The sequence below is a fragment of the Leptinotarsa decemlineata genome, unplaced genomic scaffold, assembly GCF_025532065.1.
Source record: "Leptinotarsa decemlineata unplaced genomic scaffold, Ldec_3_MD MMD2_tig00026299_RagTag_RagTag, whole genome shotgun sequence".
Lineage (NCBI taxonomy): Eukaryota > Metazoa > Arthropoda > Insecta > Coleoptera > Chrysomelidae > Leptinotarsa > Leptinotarsa decemlineata.
Genome location: NW_027412676.1, coordinates 8526599 through 8544610, shown reverse-complemented (window position 1 = coordinate 8544610; position 18012 = coordinate 8526599). Strand labels below are relative to the sequence as shown.

Sequence of the window (18012 nt, the reverse complement as noted above, 5' to 3'; positions counted from 1 at the left end):
ATAAATTAAAACATTTAGGAAGATTTAGGACCAAGGTACTTCATGATGCGTCGATTGTTAATATCTACAATCGTCTTCAGGTGATGACTGGACTATTCCTCCAAGAGGTGACTATTTATAGGTCATTCGAGGGTTTTCACCTACTCACCTTCCCGGGAGTTGACCGATTTCCGTTTGGTTACTGGTTTCCATATGTTGCGTATCTCTACGCTAGCTTGGCTGAATGCGTCGTTGGACAACGTATATGCAGCTTCTTTGAACTTCCTCGCAAACCAGTGTTTCTTCCTGTGGATGATCTCAGATAGGATTTGCCGCACTCACAGGGTATTCGGTAAATGCAATTCTTGGAATCGCAGTCCGAGTTTGATGGCCTGGTTTTCGTGAGGCTGCTACTATTTCTCTTTTGGTAGATTGATGGTTTCAAACCACCCCATATATATGTTGGGTATAACTGGTGAAAGTGGTGATCCCACTGGCAGTCCCTCAATAGCAGTTCCGTACACAGTACCGATGACCTCTATAGGTAAGTTCCAGGTCCTCGTCTTCGGAAAGCTTCCTTTGTAGGATTTGAAGTGCTTCTTAGACAGGAACGTTGATGTAAAGCCTTTTATGATTGTGACTTCGATTACCTCTATTAGTGATTCGACAAAATGCTTTGAATTCTTCATAAAAGATTAAGTATTTCCTTGGAAGTAAAATTCTTGACAAGTGTTTAGTAGCTGAATCTCTGGAACTGATGATCGGTCTGAGCTGAATACACTTCTTGTGGATTTCGGGTAGTTCATACAAGTGAGGGGGCTTACTGTAATTCGGTGTTAGCGATGATCTCTCCTTTTCGGAAAAATATACTTGGTGTTTTTACAAAGTCTGGTAACTTCCTTTCGATTGATTCAGTAGGGTCCCGTTCAATCTTCATATATTGGCAATTTTGAAGCACATCTTTGATCTTCTGTTCGTAGAGATCAGTATCCATCACAACAGTAGCGTTTTCTTTATCTGCAGGTAGTATCTTGATGGTGTTATCTCTGCGTTCAGAGCTCTTCGTCTTTTCATCACTGATGTTAGATGCTAGAACGGGTTCTCCAGTTGTTCTCTGATTTTTTATCTAAGTTCTTCTGCCTCGGTCTGATCAATGGGGTAACTGGTGGAATCCACTATAGTAATTATCTCCAAAGTGAGCACAGATGTTGGCGAAGTTAAGACCTTTCTTTAACAAGGATTACTCTATGTCCGTGAGTGGGTGGGAACTCATGTTGATGATGTAAGCGGCTTCGTAATTGTCCTGTTTTCGGTCTACATTTGGGCATTGTTTTCTCACCAACTTTCCCCACTTCCTGTTGTAGGTTTTCTCCATGTCTTAGCAGATCTTCAAGCACGTGCTTTTAATCTTGGCAAAGATTGGTCTACTTACCGGATACCCTGTGAGTAATCCTATATCGGTGAAACTAAGAGATCATTGAATGTCCGCATTACCGAGCACAAGAAAAACAAACCCCGAGGGAAACCAGCAAATCTGGGATATCAGAGCGTTTTGGACTCACCAACATAACATCAAGTGTTTCCAATCTGAGATCATCTACAGGGAGGAACCCTCGTTTAAGAGGAAGTTTTAAGAAGCTGCATATATGTTGTTCAACAACGAATTCAGCCAAGCTAGCGTAGAGATACACAACATACGGAAACCAGTAACCAAGCGGAAATCGGTTGACTCCCGCCAATAGGTCAACTCCCGCTAAACCGGTGAAGCGGCGAGAGGTAAGTCCTATAAATAGTCATCTCACGGGGGAATAGTTCAGTTATCACCCGAAGACGATTGTAGATACTAAATATGGAAATGTCGTTTAAAATCTTCTTTCAATTTTTTAATTTATTTTGTATCTTGATTATTTTATTCGTTTTATTGTATTTTAATTCCAGGTTTTATGGCTTAATATAATTTATATTTAAGCTACTCATTCTAATTTTGTTTGTTCTTTCATGGATTTCGAGTCACAGTAGAATCATATCAGACAATGAAAGTCCGAACTAATGAAAATCACTATGATTATTTTGTTGACATAAGAAATTTGCTTAGTATTCTATTACTTTATATAAATATCAAAACCGAATATGTCGAAGTTTTTTTATGTTAATACGCAAGGTAGATGAATCATCATATCTACTAAAGAAACAACAAGAATAACATTGAATCTACTCATCAACAAACAGTTTTGAGAAGTATCACTCATCATTCGACTAATAACCTCTTTTTTGTAGATTCCTCATCATTTAATTTCAAGATTTATAAATATTTTTTCGGTCGCCTAAAACGGAATGAAAATTGGTAATCAAAGATCATAAAAACACTAAGAATTGTTTTATGACCATTTCAATATACGTTGTATCGGAATATACCTTCAGCTATATTACTATTCATGATAACATTGATTTTTCACTATAAATTATGCTTAGGGCGCATCTAAAGTAAAATTTATTATGAAAATCCTACGATTATTATCATAGATAGTGTCATTAATTTTCATCAACGGGTCCATTATTTGCAGCTATATTATACTCATTCGGAGAAACGGGCTCTGGGAGTTTGTCCCACAAGGATCACAATCTTCAACTTTTCAAAATCATCTTAAAATAAGTAATTTATCAAAGTTGTTTGAAGTATGCCTGACTCTTCAATCTCCAGTCTTCTGTATAGGATCTAAACATGTATGTGTGAATATGATAAACACATTTCTTGTTTGAGCAAAGAAATTGCACCTGAAAGGCATCGAAAGGCATGAAAACAACAAGAATGATTTCGATCACTCAAGAATAGGAATCCTTTGAGATTGTCTACTGGTTGGTTTATTTCCCTTGTCTCTCATAAATTCTTAATGAGTTCAATTTTCAATCGAAGTCGTCTTAGAAAAGTATTAAGATTGTTTGTTTTTTTAGGAATGAAACTAGATGAAACCCATATAAGTAGGTTAAGAAGTTGTTGAGTAGGTAGTTTGCAAAAAAAAATTCGTTACCACTTTTACTTTTCTCTTGAGTCGTGAATACTTTTTAGGATACTCTATTTAATTCATGCATATGTTTCGATAGAGTTTCATTTGTTGGCGTTTGTATTGGAGAGCATAAAAACACTCAGCGTGAAAAAACCAGCAAATCAAGAATATAACCCTACAACATAACGAAGTTGAATCATTCATCAGCACCAACTTTATGAAATATTTGTACACTTTTCGTTGAAGCCGATGGTGTCGAGAATCGAAGTCATTCCTACTGAATTTCATCCACATCGATTATCATCTCCGGATGTGAAAATTAGTAAAATGTTAAACTTTGGATAGAAAATACATGTAAATTTAAGACAGCCTTCAAAGAAATACTTGGATAAGTATTCAGATTCATTGACTTTATACTTTCTTCTGTAATATTTCCATGAGAATTCCATCAAAGGAAATTCCGACCTGAATTGAATATGAATTGATATTAATTGTTAATTCGAATATGTAATTTTTTTCCTATATATATCATGTTGAATTTGGTTGCGATCAGTCGAGTTATTATTGATTGATTGCTTTCTCTTGTTTGATAATAATCATGTTTCTTGATTGAAGAAGAATATACTTGAACTCTCATTTTGAACTTCATTTCACGTCCCATGTCAGGATGATGCCGAATAAAAATATAAAATTAATTGTTTTGAATTTTTTTTTATTGTGGACTATTCTCCCTTGTAGGTATGACCAATATATTTTGGTTTTTAGACAAAATAACTTCTTTCAATTTGCTCACATGAGAAGTGATATTGCTCGTCATTCGTTACCAATTACACTTTATCAAATGGTAGCACCAAAGGGGAAATGAGGAGAGTACGGTGACAACATTTTTGAAGAATTTCTTCTCCTTTGTCTCTGGACGGATAGCTATTTGAATATAATGAATGAGATTATAGTAGCAGCTGTACCTTAATTTTTTCAAAGAGCCGTCTTTTAGAGAAAGATGACCCGTCTGTTACTGGTTAAAGAACTGGTAAAAGTTCAAAAGTTTATAAACATGAACGATTTAACGCTCTGAGAATTATCACTCGCTTCTGTCGGCGCATTATCGATTGGAGTATTGGAAATAGTCCACAAACCACTTATAGAATAAGTAGTTTGTGAAATAGTCATATATTTAAAATAAACTTGTTTCATACATGAAATCGATATTGATGTCTGATGTACGAGATCCTGTGCCTTTAGTATCATTTTGAATTTGTCACTTGTCAGTTGTCGTTCATTAAAGAACAATAAAGTGGAATAATAATAGTCTTAAAAAAACTATTGGCCTTTCTCTGTCAGTTATGAATGGAGGTTGAGAGATTGAAATGTGTTCTCATTTGTTATTGTCATGAAAATTGTTTCCACAAACGCGAATACAATTTCTTAGTGTTATACAAAAATCAAGGTACATTTCGCTGGTGATGATTTGTTGTGACGAGTGAAGTGCTTAAAAACTAGAAGATGGGCAATTGTTTCAGTAGCCCTTCAACAACTGATAGAATTGAAAGGAATACTAGATTGGGTGTTACTCCCATTGAAAATAACCCTTTGCAGACGAATCCCATACCAACACCTCCGTCAGAGGTGGCAAGAGCTCCAATAGTTAATTCTACAGAACCCGAACAAACTAGTGCCAGGATATTTGTTGCTTTATATGATTATGATGCTAGAACTGACGAAGACCTTAGTTTTCGAAAAGGTGAACATTTAGAGATATTGAATGATACTCAAGGAGACTGGTGGTTGGCTAGAAGTAAACGAACGAGACAAGAGGGGTATATACCATCGAACTATGTTGCTAAGTTGAAGAGTATTGAAGCTGAACCGTGAGTAACATCTTTTTTACTTACCCACTAAGTAGACTAGATTAGCTAACCCCAAAATGTTCCACCATTCTTAGACCTCAGCAGGTATCACATAACGATACTGAATTGAAAATTGAATCACAAGAAAGAGATAAGCATATCAATATTCCATATATTATTGTAAAATCGAAGGTAATGAACAAATGCGGTAGAATTATAAATTAGGAATCAATATAACTCTGAAGAGACGTGGAAACATTTGAAATCTCCTGAGTTTCTCAAAATAACTGAATAACTACCCCACAGCAATGCCCACCTGAGACCTTGAAAACTATATGGAATGTATCATCAGGGTTTTTTGAGGTATAAGTATATTTCATTATTAGAATGCCACAGTATCATTTTTTTTATTTGCCATCAAAAATATATAAAATTAAAATAACAATTATTCAATCTAATTCAACAAATAGATCGGTTTGTTGCTCATAAAAGGTACAAAGGTACAACCTTGTGCATGAGCAAGCATTAAAATGAGTTATTTGATTAGTTATAAAAACAACGCTTACCAATCCCCACTCGAGGCCTTACAAACTATATGGAATACTTATAGAAACTACTTTCTACCAACCCTCACCCAAAGCTTTCCTAATTATTTGGAATGTATCATAAGGTTTTTTGCGTTAAAAGCATATAATAAATTAAATTAAAAGCACTCATACCATCAAGACGAGAATACTGTGATCATATTTAGGTTCTGCTTTAAAACAAGTAGATGCTATGTGACTCCAATGTATACAAAATAGCTGCATCAGGTTCTCCTATGACATTCATAAATATGATCGTATTAGTACCTCTTCTCAAGACTCTGGCTGGTTTTTATTGAACTATCTGAGAGAATTCGACTCAATCAGTCACACACAAAATTATTGTATCAGGATACCCCCTTGTCTACGTGAAAAACTGGTTTCACTGTCTCATAGTTGGTTTTCTTGTAATAAGTATACCTTACTCATTCACAGACATTCCACAACAATTTTTAATCGTTGCTTCTCCTACAATATGGCTGGGTTGTATAATACCATTCCTAGGGAAAAACTTCAAAAAAAGATTGAAAAGCGAAGTGTATATTTCTATATTAGTATTTTCTATATTTAGTATTATTTCACTTTTTTCTTTTTTTTAAATCTCTTTGTCTTTGCTGTTTCTTTAATATAAACATAAGATAAGAAAAATAAACTCCCCAAACGTGGTTGAGTTTTAAAGCAGCTCTCATAGCTGAACCCCGCCTGTTCATCATTTATCTGAATTATCTATTATTCTTTAAACTGAATGTTTTTGTAAAAACGATGAATAAAGGCATATTATGTTATTTGAATGTTTAGAGAACCTTACCTCATCAACTCCCACTCAAGGCCTTACAAAAATGGATCAGCAGTTATTTTTTTCAATAAAAAGATATATTGAAATAAAAATGTGTTACTGTTTTTACACCGAAACAAGTTATTCGAATATTTAAAGAAACTACCTCCTGCCAACCCCCACCTGAGGCTTATTGACTATATGGAATGTATCATCAGAGTTATTTTTTGCGGTAAAAGTCTACATTGAAATTAGAATGTGATACTATTTTATTGAAATGAGTTATTCAATTCATTAGAGAAGCAACTCCCACCAACCCCCACTCGAGGCCTAAACAACTATATTATGGAATGTATTATCAGGGTTCTTTCTTGCGATGAAAAGATATATCAACATGAGAATGCAGTACTATTTCACTGATGAAAGTGATTCAAATATTTAAGAAATTATTTCCCACCAATCCCCATCCAAAGACTTATCAACTATATGGAATTTATCATCAGGGTATTTTTGCGGTGTAATAAAATTATAGCTATTAGAACCTCTACTCACAGACTATATGGAATGTCTCATCAGGTCTCTTTTTTGGGATAAAAATATACATTGAAATAAGAATGCGATACTAGCTACTACTAACGAGTTGATCTGTATTTCGAGTAACTATCTCCACCAACCCACTCCTGAGACTTTATAAACTATGGAGAATGTGTCATCAAAGTTCTCTTCCACTGCTAAATTATATTGCAAAAGCAAAATGCGGTACTTTTCATGTTTAAAGTTCACCATCAATTCTTTTCCATTAAAGGGTTCAATTCAGTTTTTCTTTCAATCCCTTGATATCACATATCTGAATGGATTGCACAGTTGCATCTTCTCTTGGAGTTGAAGAATGTAGCGAAAATTGGGGTATCATAATGTTTTTTGAGGTTTATGAGTGGATGTGGATAACTTCACATCAGTAAATGATGCAATAGAGGAAATATTGTATTGAGGTATTGCTGGACATTAACTTGGTAATATGGTGGTGGTCCATACTTCTGAAACCATATCGTATTCAGTAAAACTTGAGGGTTTCCTGGATTAGGATATAAATTTGCTGAATTTGGAATGACATCATTTTGAAGTAGTGCCAAAATAATTATCACCATTCAAGTAACCCTCAATGTAAAGGACCAGTGATATGGTTTCCTACAATTCCTGCCCAAACATTAACCTTTTGAGGGTATTGCATGTGTTTTTCATCTAGTGAGGATTTTCCGTTAACCAGTAGCGGCAGTTTTGCTGATTAGTTTGACTGTTAAGAGACAAAGTACACTCATCAGAAAACATAACGTCTTCTAATTGGATGATATTGTTATCCAAAATGTCCATCATTTGCCCACAAAAATAAGTTTTTCTATCAAAATCGTCTTCCATGAGCTCCTGAGGTATCATTTTTTAGGAATGCATTTTATTTTATTTTAATATGTTTACTATCGATATATCGCTAACATTGAATGTAGTGGATGCCTGTTTATTCGATGTATGTGGGTTTTCCTCAAGCATCACTGCTTTTTTTATCTGTCCCACATGACCAAGCTTGCGAAACTGCTTCCCTATGTTGCTTATTGTTTCTTGAGATATGGGCGGTAAATTAGGAAATTTCTCATGAAATAGGCGAGCTACTTCTTGTTGTGTTCGGGTTTTATCTCTGTAACCAATCATTTGTAAAACTTTTATTTTATGCATTTCCGTTAATCTAACCATTTGTCAGATTTGATGTTAACGAACTATAAAGTTAAATTAAAATACTGACAATTAATGTTGCAACATACAAAACAAGTTGACAAGACATTTTAACTAACGTTGCCACGGTAATTATTTACAGTTTTTTAAAGGATACCATCTAAAAAAAACATTGTTACGGTTTTTGCTTACTTTCTTATTGTCAGCACCTCAACATGAAATAAGTTTTGAGTATATTGAAATAAGTTTTGAGTGTATTTTATCGAATTTCGGTAACCACATGATTTTATTTAATTTTATCTCAATTGTTGCAATACACTTGAAAGCAATAACATTTTTGAGAAGAGAACGAGGATACTTTTCAAACGATATATCATGGCGTGTACTTCCCATTTAAAAAATTGAGGGTTGTACCTCTTATTCGACGGGGGTCAAATTATAATTTAAATTTGACGTGTTTCGGGATTTTGTTAAAATATTAACCATAAAATAATGAATTTATTCCATTTGGCTTTTACACACTGTATATTGAGATGCAATCGACTTTCCCTATAAATTCTATACTCAATCATCTTTAGTGGCATACTAATCTAAGAGAGATTTAATTATTTGAGTATGGTGATTGTATTTAAAATAGTAAAGGGTATTCAATTCACTACAATAACATTGAAATAAATACATTGTTTCATTTGAATACTTGCAAACTCATAGTAATTTTTACTTTTAGTAAAGTTGAATGATCGGGCCATAAGACAATAAGGAATTTGCACATTCTCTTGACAGTATTTAATAGACCAATGACAAACAATAATTTCTGACAACCAAGACATCTCACATCTGTCAAAAACTTAACTGTACAATCAGGAGACAATCAGTGATAAAATAAATTATTAGTAGAAAACATTTTTCATCTCAAACCTTCATTTACCAGTTCTAAAAAGAAGATTTGAATTAAATAAAACCCAGCAGTTTACTACATATTTCATCAGTTCGGACTCCCATTGTCTTATATAATATAAATTGATTTGAAATTCCTGAAAAAATATTAAAATAGTTATCACCCGAAGACGATTGTGGATACTAACAATCGAAACGTCGTGACATAACTTGGCTTGAAATCTTTTAATTTTAATTTTTCATTTTTTGTTAATAATAATTTTTAATTTTCAGTTTTTATTAATATTTCAAATTTTATTTTTTGGTTGTTGTTTGGTTTTATGTTATTTCTTTGTTATTTCAGTTTTTTTTTGTTCAAATAAAATTGTTATTTTCGGTTGATCTTTTTAATATTTTTTCAGGAATTTCAAATCAATTTATATTATATTATAGCAGGGGAGCCCACGATGCAAAATGGGGATTTACTTGAGCGTCATTGAGACATATTAGGTTGCAAAGCTAAATGATAAGAAGACACAAATGTTATATAATATATATCTTTTAATCGGTGGGGGAAGCGGCTATAGATTTTTAAATATGTCAAAAAATACTGTTGCATGGACATACTCGAGTGCGTCAGATATTGATAGCATCAATGTCCTACATATTTTTAATAATGTTGGTATGTTAATCTGATCGTTTGCAGGATGTGGGTGGTTGTACGTAAGGGTTAAAAGTGAAAAGAAAAAAAAATTAATCGAACGCGTCAGATATTCTGGGGTGTTAAGTGCAACAAAAAAAGCTCTCAGTCAATAATCTGACGATTTCGATCTGACGCAAACTCGCGGCCATTATTATAATGTGCAAAAAAAATTCGCCATTTTGAAATACTCAAGCGCGTCAGATTTCGATATATATATATATATGTTTCATATTTATGTTTTAGACCTGCTGTCTCATAATCTGAGGCATTATCTAGGGGGAATTGCTTAATCTGACAAAAACAATATTTTTAAATTTTTTTTTTAATTAATTGATCATATTTATTTGAAAAGCTTAAGAAATAGCATGCAAATAAATAAGTGTATGTTTTTTAAATAGAATACTTGTATTTATAAAAAAATAAATTTTAAATGATGCTCAAAAAAAAATAAATTTTTTTAATCAATTGATTAATTAATGGAGAAAAGAAAAAATGAAACTTTCAATTTTTTTTACCACCTTTATTTGTAACTAACGTTACTGCAGTTTAGTCCTATAAGGACATTTTTAAACTTATATATTGTATAAGTTTGAAAATGTCCTTATAGGACGAAACTGCAGTAACGTTAGTTACAAATGAAAGTGGTAAAAAACATAGAAAGTTTAATTTCTCTTTTCTTCATTATGATTTCCTTCCACGTAGTAACGGCTACATCCATCAATTAATTGATTAATTAATCATCATCTTCATCACGAACGAGTCTCCGTTATCAGCTGTGATGGCGTCGTGGCAACAGAATTCAGAGTGGGGACGGAGTGAGAGAGTAATAGATAGAGAAAAAGTGAATAGAGAATGGAGGAATAGAAACTCGGACAGGGAAATTTAGGTATCACACAGCTGCAAGCATTAAACTTTATCGAGGAATTTTTGTTATTTCCGCTTGCGGAAATCGTCAGATTATATATTTTTCGTTATCCTTGAATTATTTCCTTCAAAATAAAAAAAATTAGCTACGCTCGAGAATGTCGAAATGACGTTATTTTTTTACAACTTTGCTGCTGTTAATTAGCAGGTAATTAACTCACCCTACCTTAATCGAAGCGCTCAAGAATTTCTGATGATCAATTTTTTTTTTACTCATCTGATCCGGGTACAAGGTATCCCCCTGTATATTAATCTGCCGCGCTTTAGTAAATCCCGAAATCCCTGCTTGGGCTCCCCTATTATTAGACAATGGAAGTTCGAACTGATGAAATACACCACGAAACAATGTCAACCACCTTCAAACAAAAGTTTACAACAGTATATAATTTATATGATATAAAAGCTTTGTCGTGAAATTTACATATTTAAATATCTTTTTGAATACTTTGGCTCATAGAAGATTAGAAACAGACCTTACACTAATTCATAAAATAATCAATTTCCCGGAACTTGTCGAACTTATAACTTTAAATGTGAATCCAAGGAGAACAAGAAATTCGGATATCTTCAAAGTACCCTTTTGTCGCACCAACTATGGCCGGAATGAATCTGTAGGTAGAATTTTGAGACTTGCAAATACATACAATGTATGAACAATGAACTTGTTAATTATCTTGTAAAAAATAGGCATTACCGTAAATAAATAAATAAATAAATAAAAAACTATTTTTTTCTTAGAATTACTAATGTCAAGATAAACTTGCTTATTGTATTCTTGTTTTTTACACAAATGTAGTAGTGTGATACATTGATGGGTTTGATTTAATTTAATGTTCATTTTCTTCTCTTCAGAATTGGTAAATGAAAGCTTGTTCTTGAAAATATTTTTTTACTATCAATTAATTTTTTATTTTTTGAACTGTCAATGCTATAAGCTGCTGAATCCCACGGTATCTTTCATCTATAAAAAATCTTATTCAAATTGAAACAGGTATATCTGTAGGAGAGATTAATTTTTGGAAAAGAAAGGTTTTGGCTTTCTATTTCTCCACCTTATAATGTTATCCAGATTTGGTACTGAAGAGCCGATAAGGGAAGTGTCTTACGGCAAACCATCGGATGTCTACCAGCCGGCATAATTTCGAGATTATAGAGGGCATCATTTCATCAAGAACTCCAATAACCAGAACAACCATCTTAACAGAGTGGTCAGGATGAAGTGGTCATACATTTTTAATTATGCGGATAATCAATAACCACACGAACCTATATTTTTTATGATGTTCCAAAAATATACAAGCACTATTCTGGGCTATGCATTATTCTTGAAGAGTTGAAGGGCATTTAATTTGGTGTTATACGATATCTTTAGTCCTTTCGTTTTCAAATCAGAAATTGATTGAAAAAAAACAATTTGATAATATTATGCAAGATATTATATCAAGGAAAGTTTGATAGGGATTCTACAGAAGTCATAATAAGCAAGGCGTTGTATTTTTGTAATTTTGAAGTTAGTCGGAAAAATTGTGTCATCATCTACATCAGTATTGAATATTGAATCTACAATTATACTGTAAGTTACGGAATAAAATCTCAAAATAAGTTGTTGCTAGTCTGCTGTTCAATAAATAAAAAACCACTAAAATCAAACCGAATATCAAAAAATAAGAAAGTATTCGGGATATTCTATATTACATAAATTGGTACCAACGCAGCCACATGAAAACTTACATTGCTCCCCGTATTTCATCAAACTACTCATGACCCCTTTTCACTATCATTAATCATTTGCAAGTGCATTGTTGATGTTTTGATGGTTAACCATTTCCTATGTTTGGTTCGGGGAAATCTTTGATAACAATAGTTGCTGTAAAATTATATATTTTTAGGAGGAATCAATTATTGGCTTTCTACTTCTCCATTTGCATACAAAAAATATGCAAATTTTTCAAAGAAAGGAAGAAAGCAAATAATTTATAAATAATCTCTTTACAAAGATGTGTGCAAATAGGTAACTTTCAGACACAAACTGGATTGAAAATCCTCTCGAAGCAACTACTTTCATATACTATGTTGTGTAGCAAATCCTGTGAATGATATCTGATTCGATACCAAAAAGAATGTTGGGAGTACAAACTGAATAGCAAAAAGAGTGTTTGTATAATTAAATGTTAATTTTTTTTCCACCGTTTTTTGAATAAATAACCTTCCAAAATCCGAAAAAATAAAAGCTAAATCAATAAAGAATGTGATGAGTGTAATAAAGGGCAAACTGAAGAGTCCAATTAATAACTTTTCGTGTTCATAAATTTTGTCTACAAATTGAAAAAATCAATAGAAACAATTAAATATTAATACTTAGCTTTCTCAAGTGGTTGACATTTCGGAAAACAATAATTTTTCGTTTTCAAAACTTGAAATTCATTATAAAATTCTCGCCCCAAACTGTGATAGCTCCAATTTCTTTTGACACAAGTCAAAATAAGGAAATGACCCGTTGTTACACGCGAAAGTCTACATAAACACACATACTGGATGTTTTTTAAGAATTCAGTTTAGTTGAGGTTCATATTTCCTGTTTCAACCTCTCTTCTCATCAGTGGCAACCAGGTACGATCCATTTCCACAGAGCTATTCGAAATACACCTGCTACCTGCCAAAAGAATATATGAGGGTTCTTTGAGCTTTCTAATTTTTCCAAGAGTTTCTGTGGTGCTAGTTTTTGTTTCACTCGATTCTATAGTGTGATCATCAGATGGTTTTAGAATGTTCTGCTAGCCCCCATCCTGCCATCTGTCTTCTCCTTATATATTCACGATGTTCATTTTTTCTCACATGTAGGGGTTTTGAGGTTCCACCTATAAAACATTTTCCACAGGAACAACGTATATTTTAAATATAATTTTTCGTTCTTCCAATCTAATTTTTGGGTTAAGTTTGTGTCAAAAGAGATCTCAATGTGTTGGTAGTGCTAAAAGTTGTTCTTACATTATACTTATAACCAATGCATATCTATTTCTCAGAAAAACCGGGAACATATGACGTTAGTTGAGAGGTATGTGTATTGTTGGATATGTGGTGATTGTGGGATTTATTATATGTTAAAAGTTAAACAGTGTCTACCGTTTTTTTAAGACAACATAAAATATAAGGTGGTCATGATGTGATGTCATATGCTTGTCATGCACTACTGTCACTTTTGTCTAAAATAAATAAAAATGTAAAAATGTCAATAAAACTCTCAGTCATTTCCTATAAGTAAAAGAAAAGGAGTCACGCTCAAAGCCAGAATAAATCAATATTCAAACAGGTTATGGGCCCAGCTGCCTCGAGTGTTGTGAATGTAACCCTAGTGGAAGTATTCTGGTGATTCTTTAAAAGTGTTCACGGTCATCTGAGTGCCGGTGTGCTAACCCAAAAAATGACGACCAAAGAGCATGAATTGAGCAATATCCAAATATTGAATGGACAAGACACCTTTGAAATATGGAATTTCTCTATTACCATTTTATTTAAGGCAAAGCAACAGTGGGGTATTGTATCTGGAACTGAAACTAAGCCTGATGCTGATGAAACAAAGCCAGATCAAGTCAAGGCCAGAAATGCCTGGATTGCCAAGGATAATGAAGCCCAATATATCATTGTGCGAACTCTGGACAAGTCCATTTTGTCTCACATTATGGCATGCAGTACATCAAAAGAAATATATAACACATTGGTAAGCATTTATAGAAGGGACACTACCCATCAAAAGCAAAAGCTCTTGCTAGAATTCCATTCATACAAGTTCGACAAAGAGAAGACTACCATGGATAATATCAGTCATCTTAAGTACATAGTCTTCAAGCTTTCACAATTCAAAGAACAAGTAACCGAAGAAATGTTGGTTACAAAGATTCTTGCTTCACTACCTGAACATTATCATTCCTTTATAAGTGCCTGGGAATCAACACCACAAGTAAATAAAAGTGTTGACAACCTGGTGGCACGTCTCTACTCTGAAGAGGAATATTGGAAGACAACCAAACTTGACTCAACAGCAGCAGCTTTTAATGCTGAAGGTAAAGCGAAGAACAAATGTAAAAATAAAAATGGGGATAAAATAGTATGTCATAAATGTGGTGAAGATGGCCATAAAAGACCACAGTGCCCACACAAGAAATATTGCAAGACTTGTCGTCGCAATAATCATAATGAAGATGAATGCTTCAAAAAGAAAAATAAAACTGGACAACCAAGTACAAGCTCTGCAAGTTCAAATGTCAAATGCATCTTTTGTGGAAGAAACAATCATGCATCAGAAGACTGTTTTTACAAAAATGCACACCAAAAGAAAAATGAGAAAGCTGCCTTTTTCGCTGAAACTGTTGATCAAGAAGCGCCAATGAATGAAGCCCTATATAATGAAAAGTCAAGCAACATTCTCTTTGTTGTGGATAGTGGGTGTACCACTCATCTTACAAATGAACATCATTTGCTGATAAATGCACAAGAGTCACAACTGAAAATCTCAAGTGCCAAGAAAGGTCAAGGTCTGAGTGCAACATTGTTGGGAACTATCGAAGCAGATGCAGTAACACTGCAAGAAGTGTCCTATGTGCCTCAACTTTCCAAGAACTTACTGTCAGTAAATGCAATCACCGAAAACAATGGTGAGGTGATATTCAAGAAAGAAGGTGTGACCATCTTCAAAAATGGCAAAGAAGTTATGCGAGGGCATAAAACCTCAAATGGTCTATTTGTGGTTGACCTCAGTGCTAAATCATATTGTCAATCCTTACTCACTGTCCAAGAAGAACAAATGAAATGGCATCAAAAATTGGGTCATATCAATTTTGAGTCAATGAAGAAAATTCCAAGTCTGTGTGAGGGAGTGCCATGCTCACTAAACAATTGCAAATTTGAAACTGTATGTGAGACATGTGCCTGTGCCAATCTTATAAGAAAACCCTTCAACACAAAACGTAAAAGGGCAGAAAGGCCACTCCAAATCATTCATACGGATGTATGTGGGAAAATCACTCCACCCACATATGATAACAAGAATTATTTTATGACCATTATTGATGACTTTACCCATGTTGTGCAAGTCTTTCTAATGGAAACAAAAGATGAAGTGGAAGATCTACTTAAGGAATACATTGCTGCATCTGAAAATCACCACAATTTGAAAGTATCCAAAATCAGACTGGACAATGGTGGAGAATACCGCTCCAACAACTTCAAGGCTTGGTGCAAAGAAAAAGGTATTCATCTGGACTATACCATACCTCACACTCCAGAACTAAATGGAACGGCGGAAAGGATGAACTACACTCATCTGCCAGATTATCTATGGGGTACAGCCATAGAAACAGCAGCATACCTTCACAACAGATCACCATCTTCAACCATCGATACCACTCCTATTGAAATGTGGACTCATCAAAAACCAGATCTCTCTCATCTTCAAGTGTATGGCTCACAATTATATGCCAAGAAGGTTGGACTCCTGAAGAAAACCGAATGTCGAGGAAAACAAGGTATTCTGGTAGGATACACATCTAATGGATATAGGATCTGGGATGAAGCTGAAAGAAAGATTTATCCATCTCATGATATCGTTGTAATTGGTATAAAAGAAGTGGAAAATCCTGTACCATCAGCTATCAAGATTGAAAATTTTATGAATTTATCCAAAGATGATGAACTAGCCCAAGCTGACGAAGAACCAGAAGATCACCCAGAAGATCAAGAAAATCATCAGGAAGATCCAATTGTAAATGAACCAGTTATGGCAGATGAAGAAGATCAAGATTCAAGTGATGAAGAAACTGAGTCTGAAGAGGAGGAAAATGAGGTACCTGAAAATGTTCCACTTAACCAAAGACCTCATAGACAAGTCAGATTACCAAAGAAATATGAAGATTATGTTATGTTAGCAGAAGAATCTATTACCTACAAAGACTGTATGAAGAGTCATGATAAAGAAAAATGGAAGACTGCTATTAAAGAAGAACAAGACTGCCTGCGAAAAAATGAAACTTGGGAACTAGTGGATTCTAACTGTGCTGTGGGTAAAGAAATTTTGACCAGTCGCTGGGTTTTTAGAATCAAGTCAGATGGTCGCTACAGAGCCAGATTGGTGGCAAGAGGATGTCAGCAGAAGAAGAATCTCGACTATCAAGAAATCTACAGCTCTGTTGTACAAGCAAATTCTCTTCGAATGCTCCTGGCCATTGCAGCCTCTGAAAATTTACAAATGTGCACCTTTGATGTAAAATCAGCTTTCCTCTACGGGGATCTGCAACAAGAAATTTATATGCATCTGCCTGAAGGATACAATGTTCAAGGAAAAATCTGCAAATTAAGAAAAGCTATCTATGGACTCAAACAAGCACCACAGCAATGGTTCAAACGGCTCACTGAATTCCTTAAACAAGAAGGGCTGAAACAGCTATTGACTGATCAGTGTGTCTTCAAATCTACTTCAGGAGAGAAACTATTTGTTGCCATTCATGTGGATGACGGTCTCGTGATAGCTGAAGATCCAAACGAAATGAAGAAATTGCTGTCCAAGATGCAGAAGTTGTTTAAAACTACAGTCAACCTTGAACCAAAGAATTACTTGGGTATCCAAATTAGCCAAAGAGAAGATGGAATATTCATCAATCAAGAACAATACTGTCAAGAAGTTATTGCAAAGTATAATTTGGATGGATACACAAAGGAGAAAAATACTCCTATAGTACATCAAGACTACACCCATGAGGAAACGAAGAATGATGAATCAAGTTTTCCATACCAATCTGCAGTCGGAAGTATGATTTATCTATCATGTAAAACCCGTCCTGATATTGCATTCGCAGTAAATTTTGAAAGCAGATCTACCAAAAATCCTAAAAGACATGATGTCTCAAATGTCAAAAGAACCATCAGATATCTGAAAGGAACTAAAATAAATGGTATATTGTACTCAAACAAAAATAAAAATAAATACACCCTGGAGGTTTACTGCGACTCAAGCCATGGAGGAGATAAAAAGGATGGAAAGAGTACCACCGGTTATTTAATGAAATATGCAAATGGACCAATTGCCTGGTGCTCACGGAAGCAATCCCTTGTTGCACAATCATCTACTGAAGCTGAATACATTGCAGCGGCTCAATGCTGTAAGGAGATGAAATATGTAAACTCCGTCCTTGAAGAATTGCTCGAACACAAGATCAATGTTGTTCTCCATGTAGACAACACAAGCTGTATCAAGATGATCAAGGCCAATCAGCTTACAAGAAAATGCATTTATATAGATGTAAAGTATCATCTTATAAAAGACGAATTTAAGAAAGGATGGTTTAAGATCACTTATTGTCCTACAGATCAAAATGTAGCTAACATCCTAACAAAACCTCTTGAAGCTATCAAATTTGCCTTTCTCAGGGAACAGCTAATGTGTTCTTGAAACTGTACTCTCATGTGCCCTATAAAACTGTACACTTATGTGCTTTTTTTTGTGCCAATTGTTTGTCGTATTTTTAGTGAAATATTTACTCTTTTTTTTTGCATTCATCATTCAATATGTTGCATTGTTGATGCTCCTACCTATATATTCTAT

At 34.1% G+C, this 18012-nt stretch overlaps 1 protein-coding gene across 1 annotated transcript in view; it reads left to right on the top strand.

Moving 5' to 3' along the window:
• Positions 1-4257: 4257 nt before the first annotated feature.
• Src42A (Tyrosine-protein kinase Src42A) overlaps positions 4258-18012 on the top strand; it is a 261237-nt gene continuing 247482 nt past the window's right edge. The window contains exon 1 of the mRNA XM_074180509.1: positions 4258-4852. Coding sequence (XP_074036610.1) covers positions 4488-4852 — 365 coding nt within the window. The 5' untranslated portion in view covers positions 4258-4487. The remainder of the gene's footprint in view (positions 4853-18012) is intronic.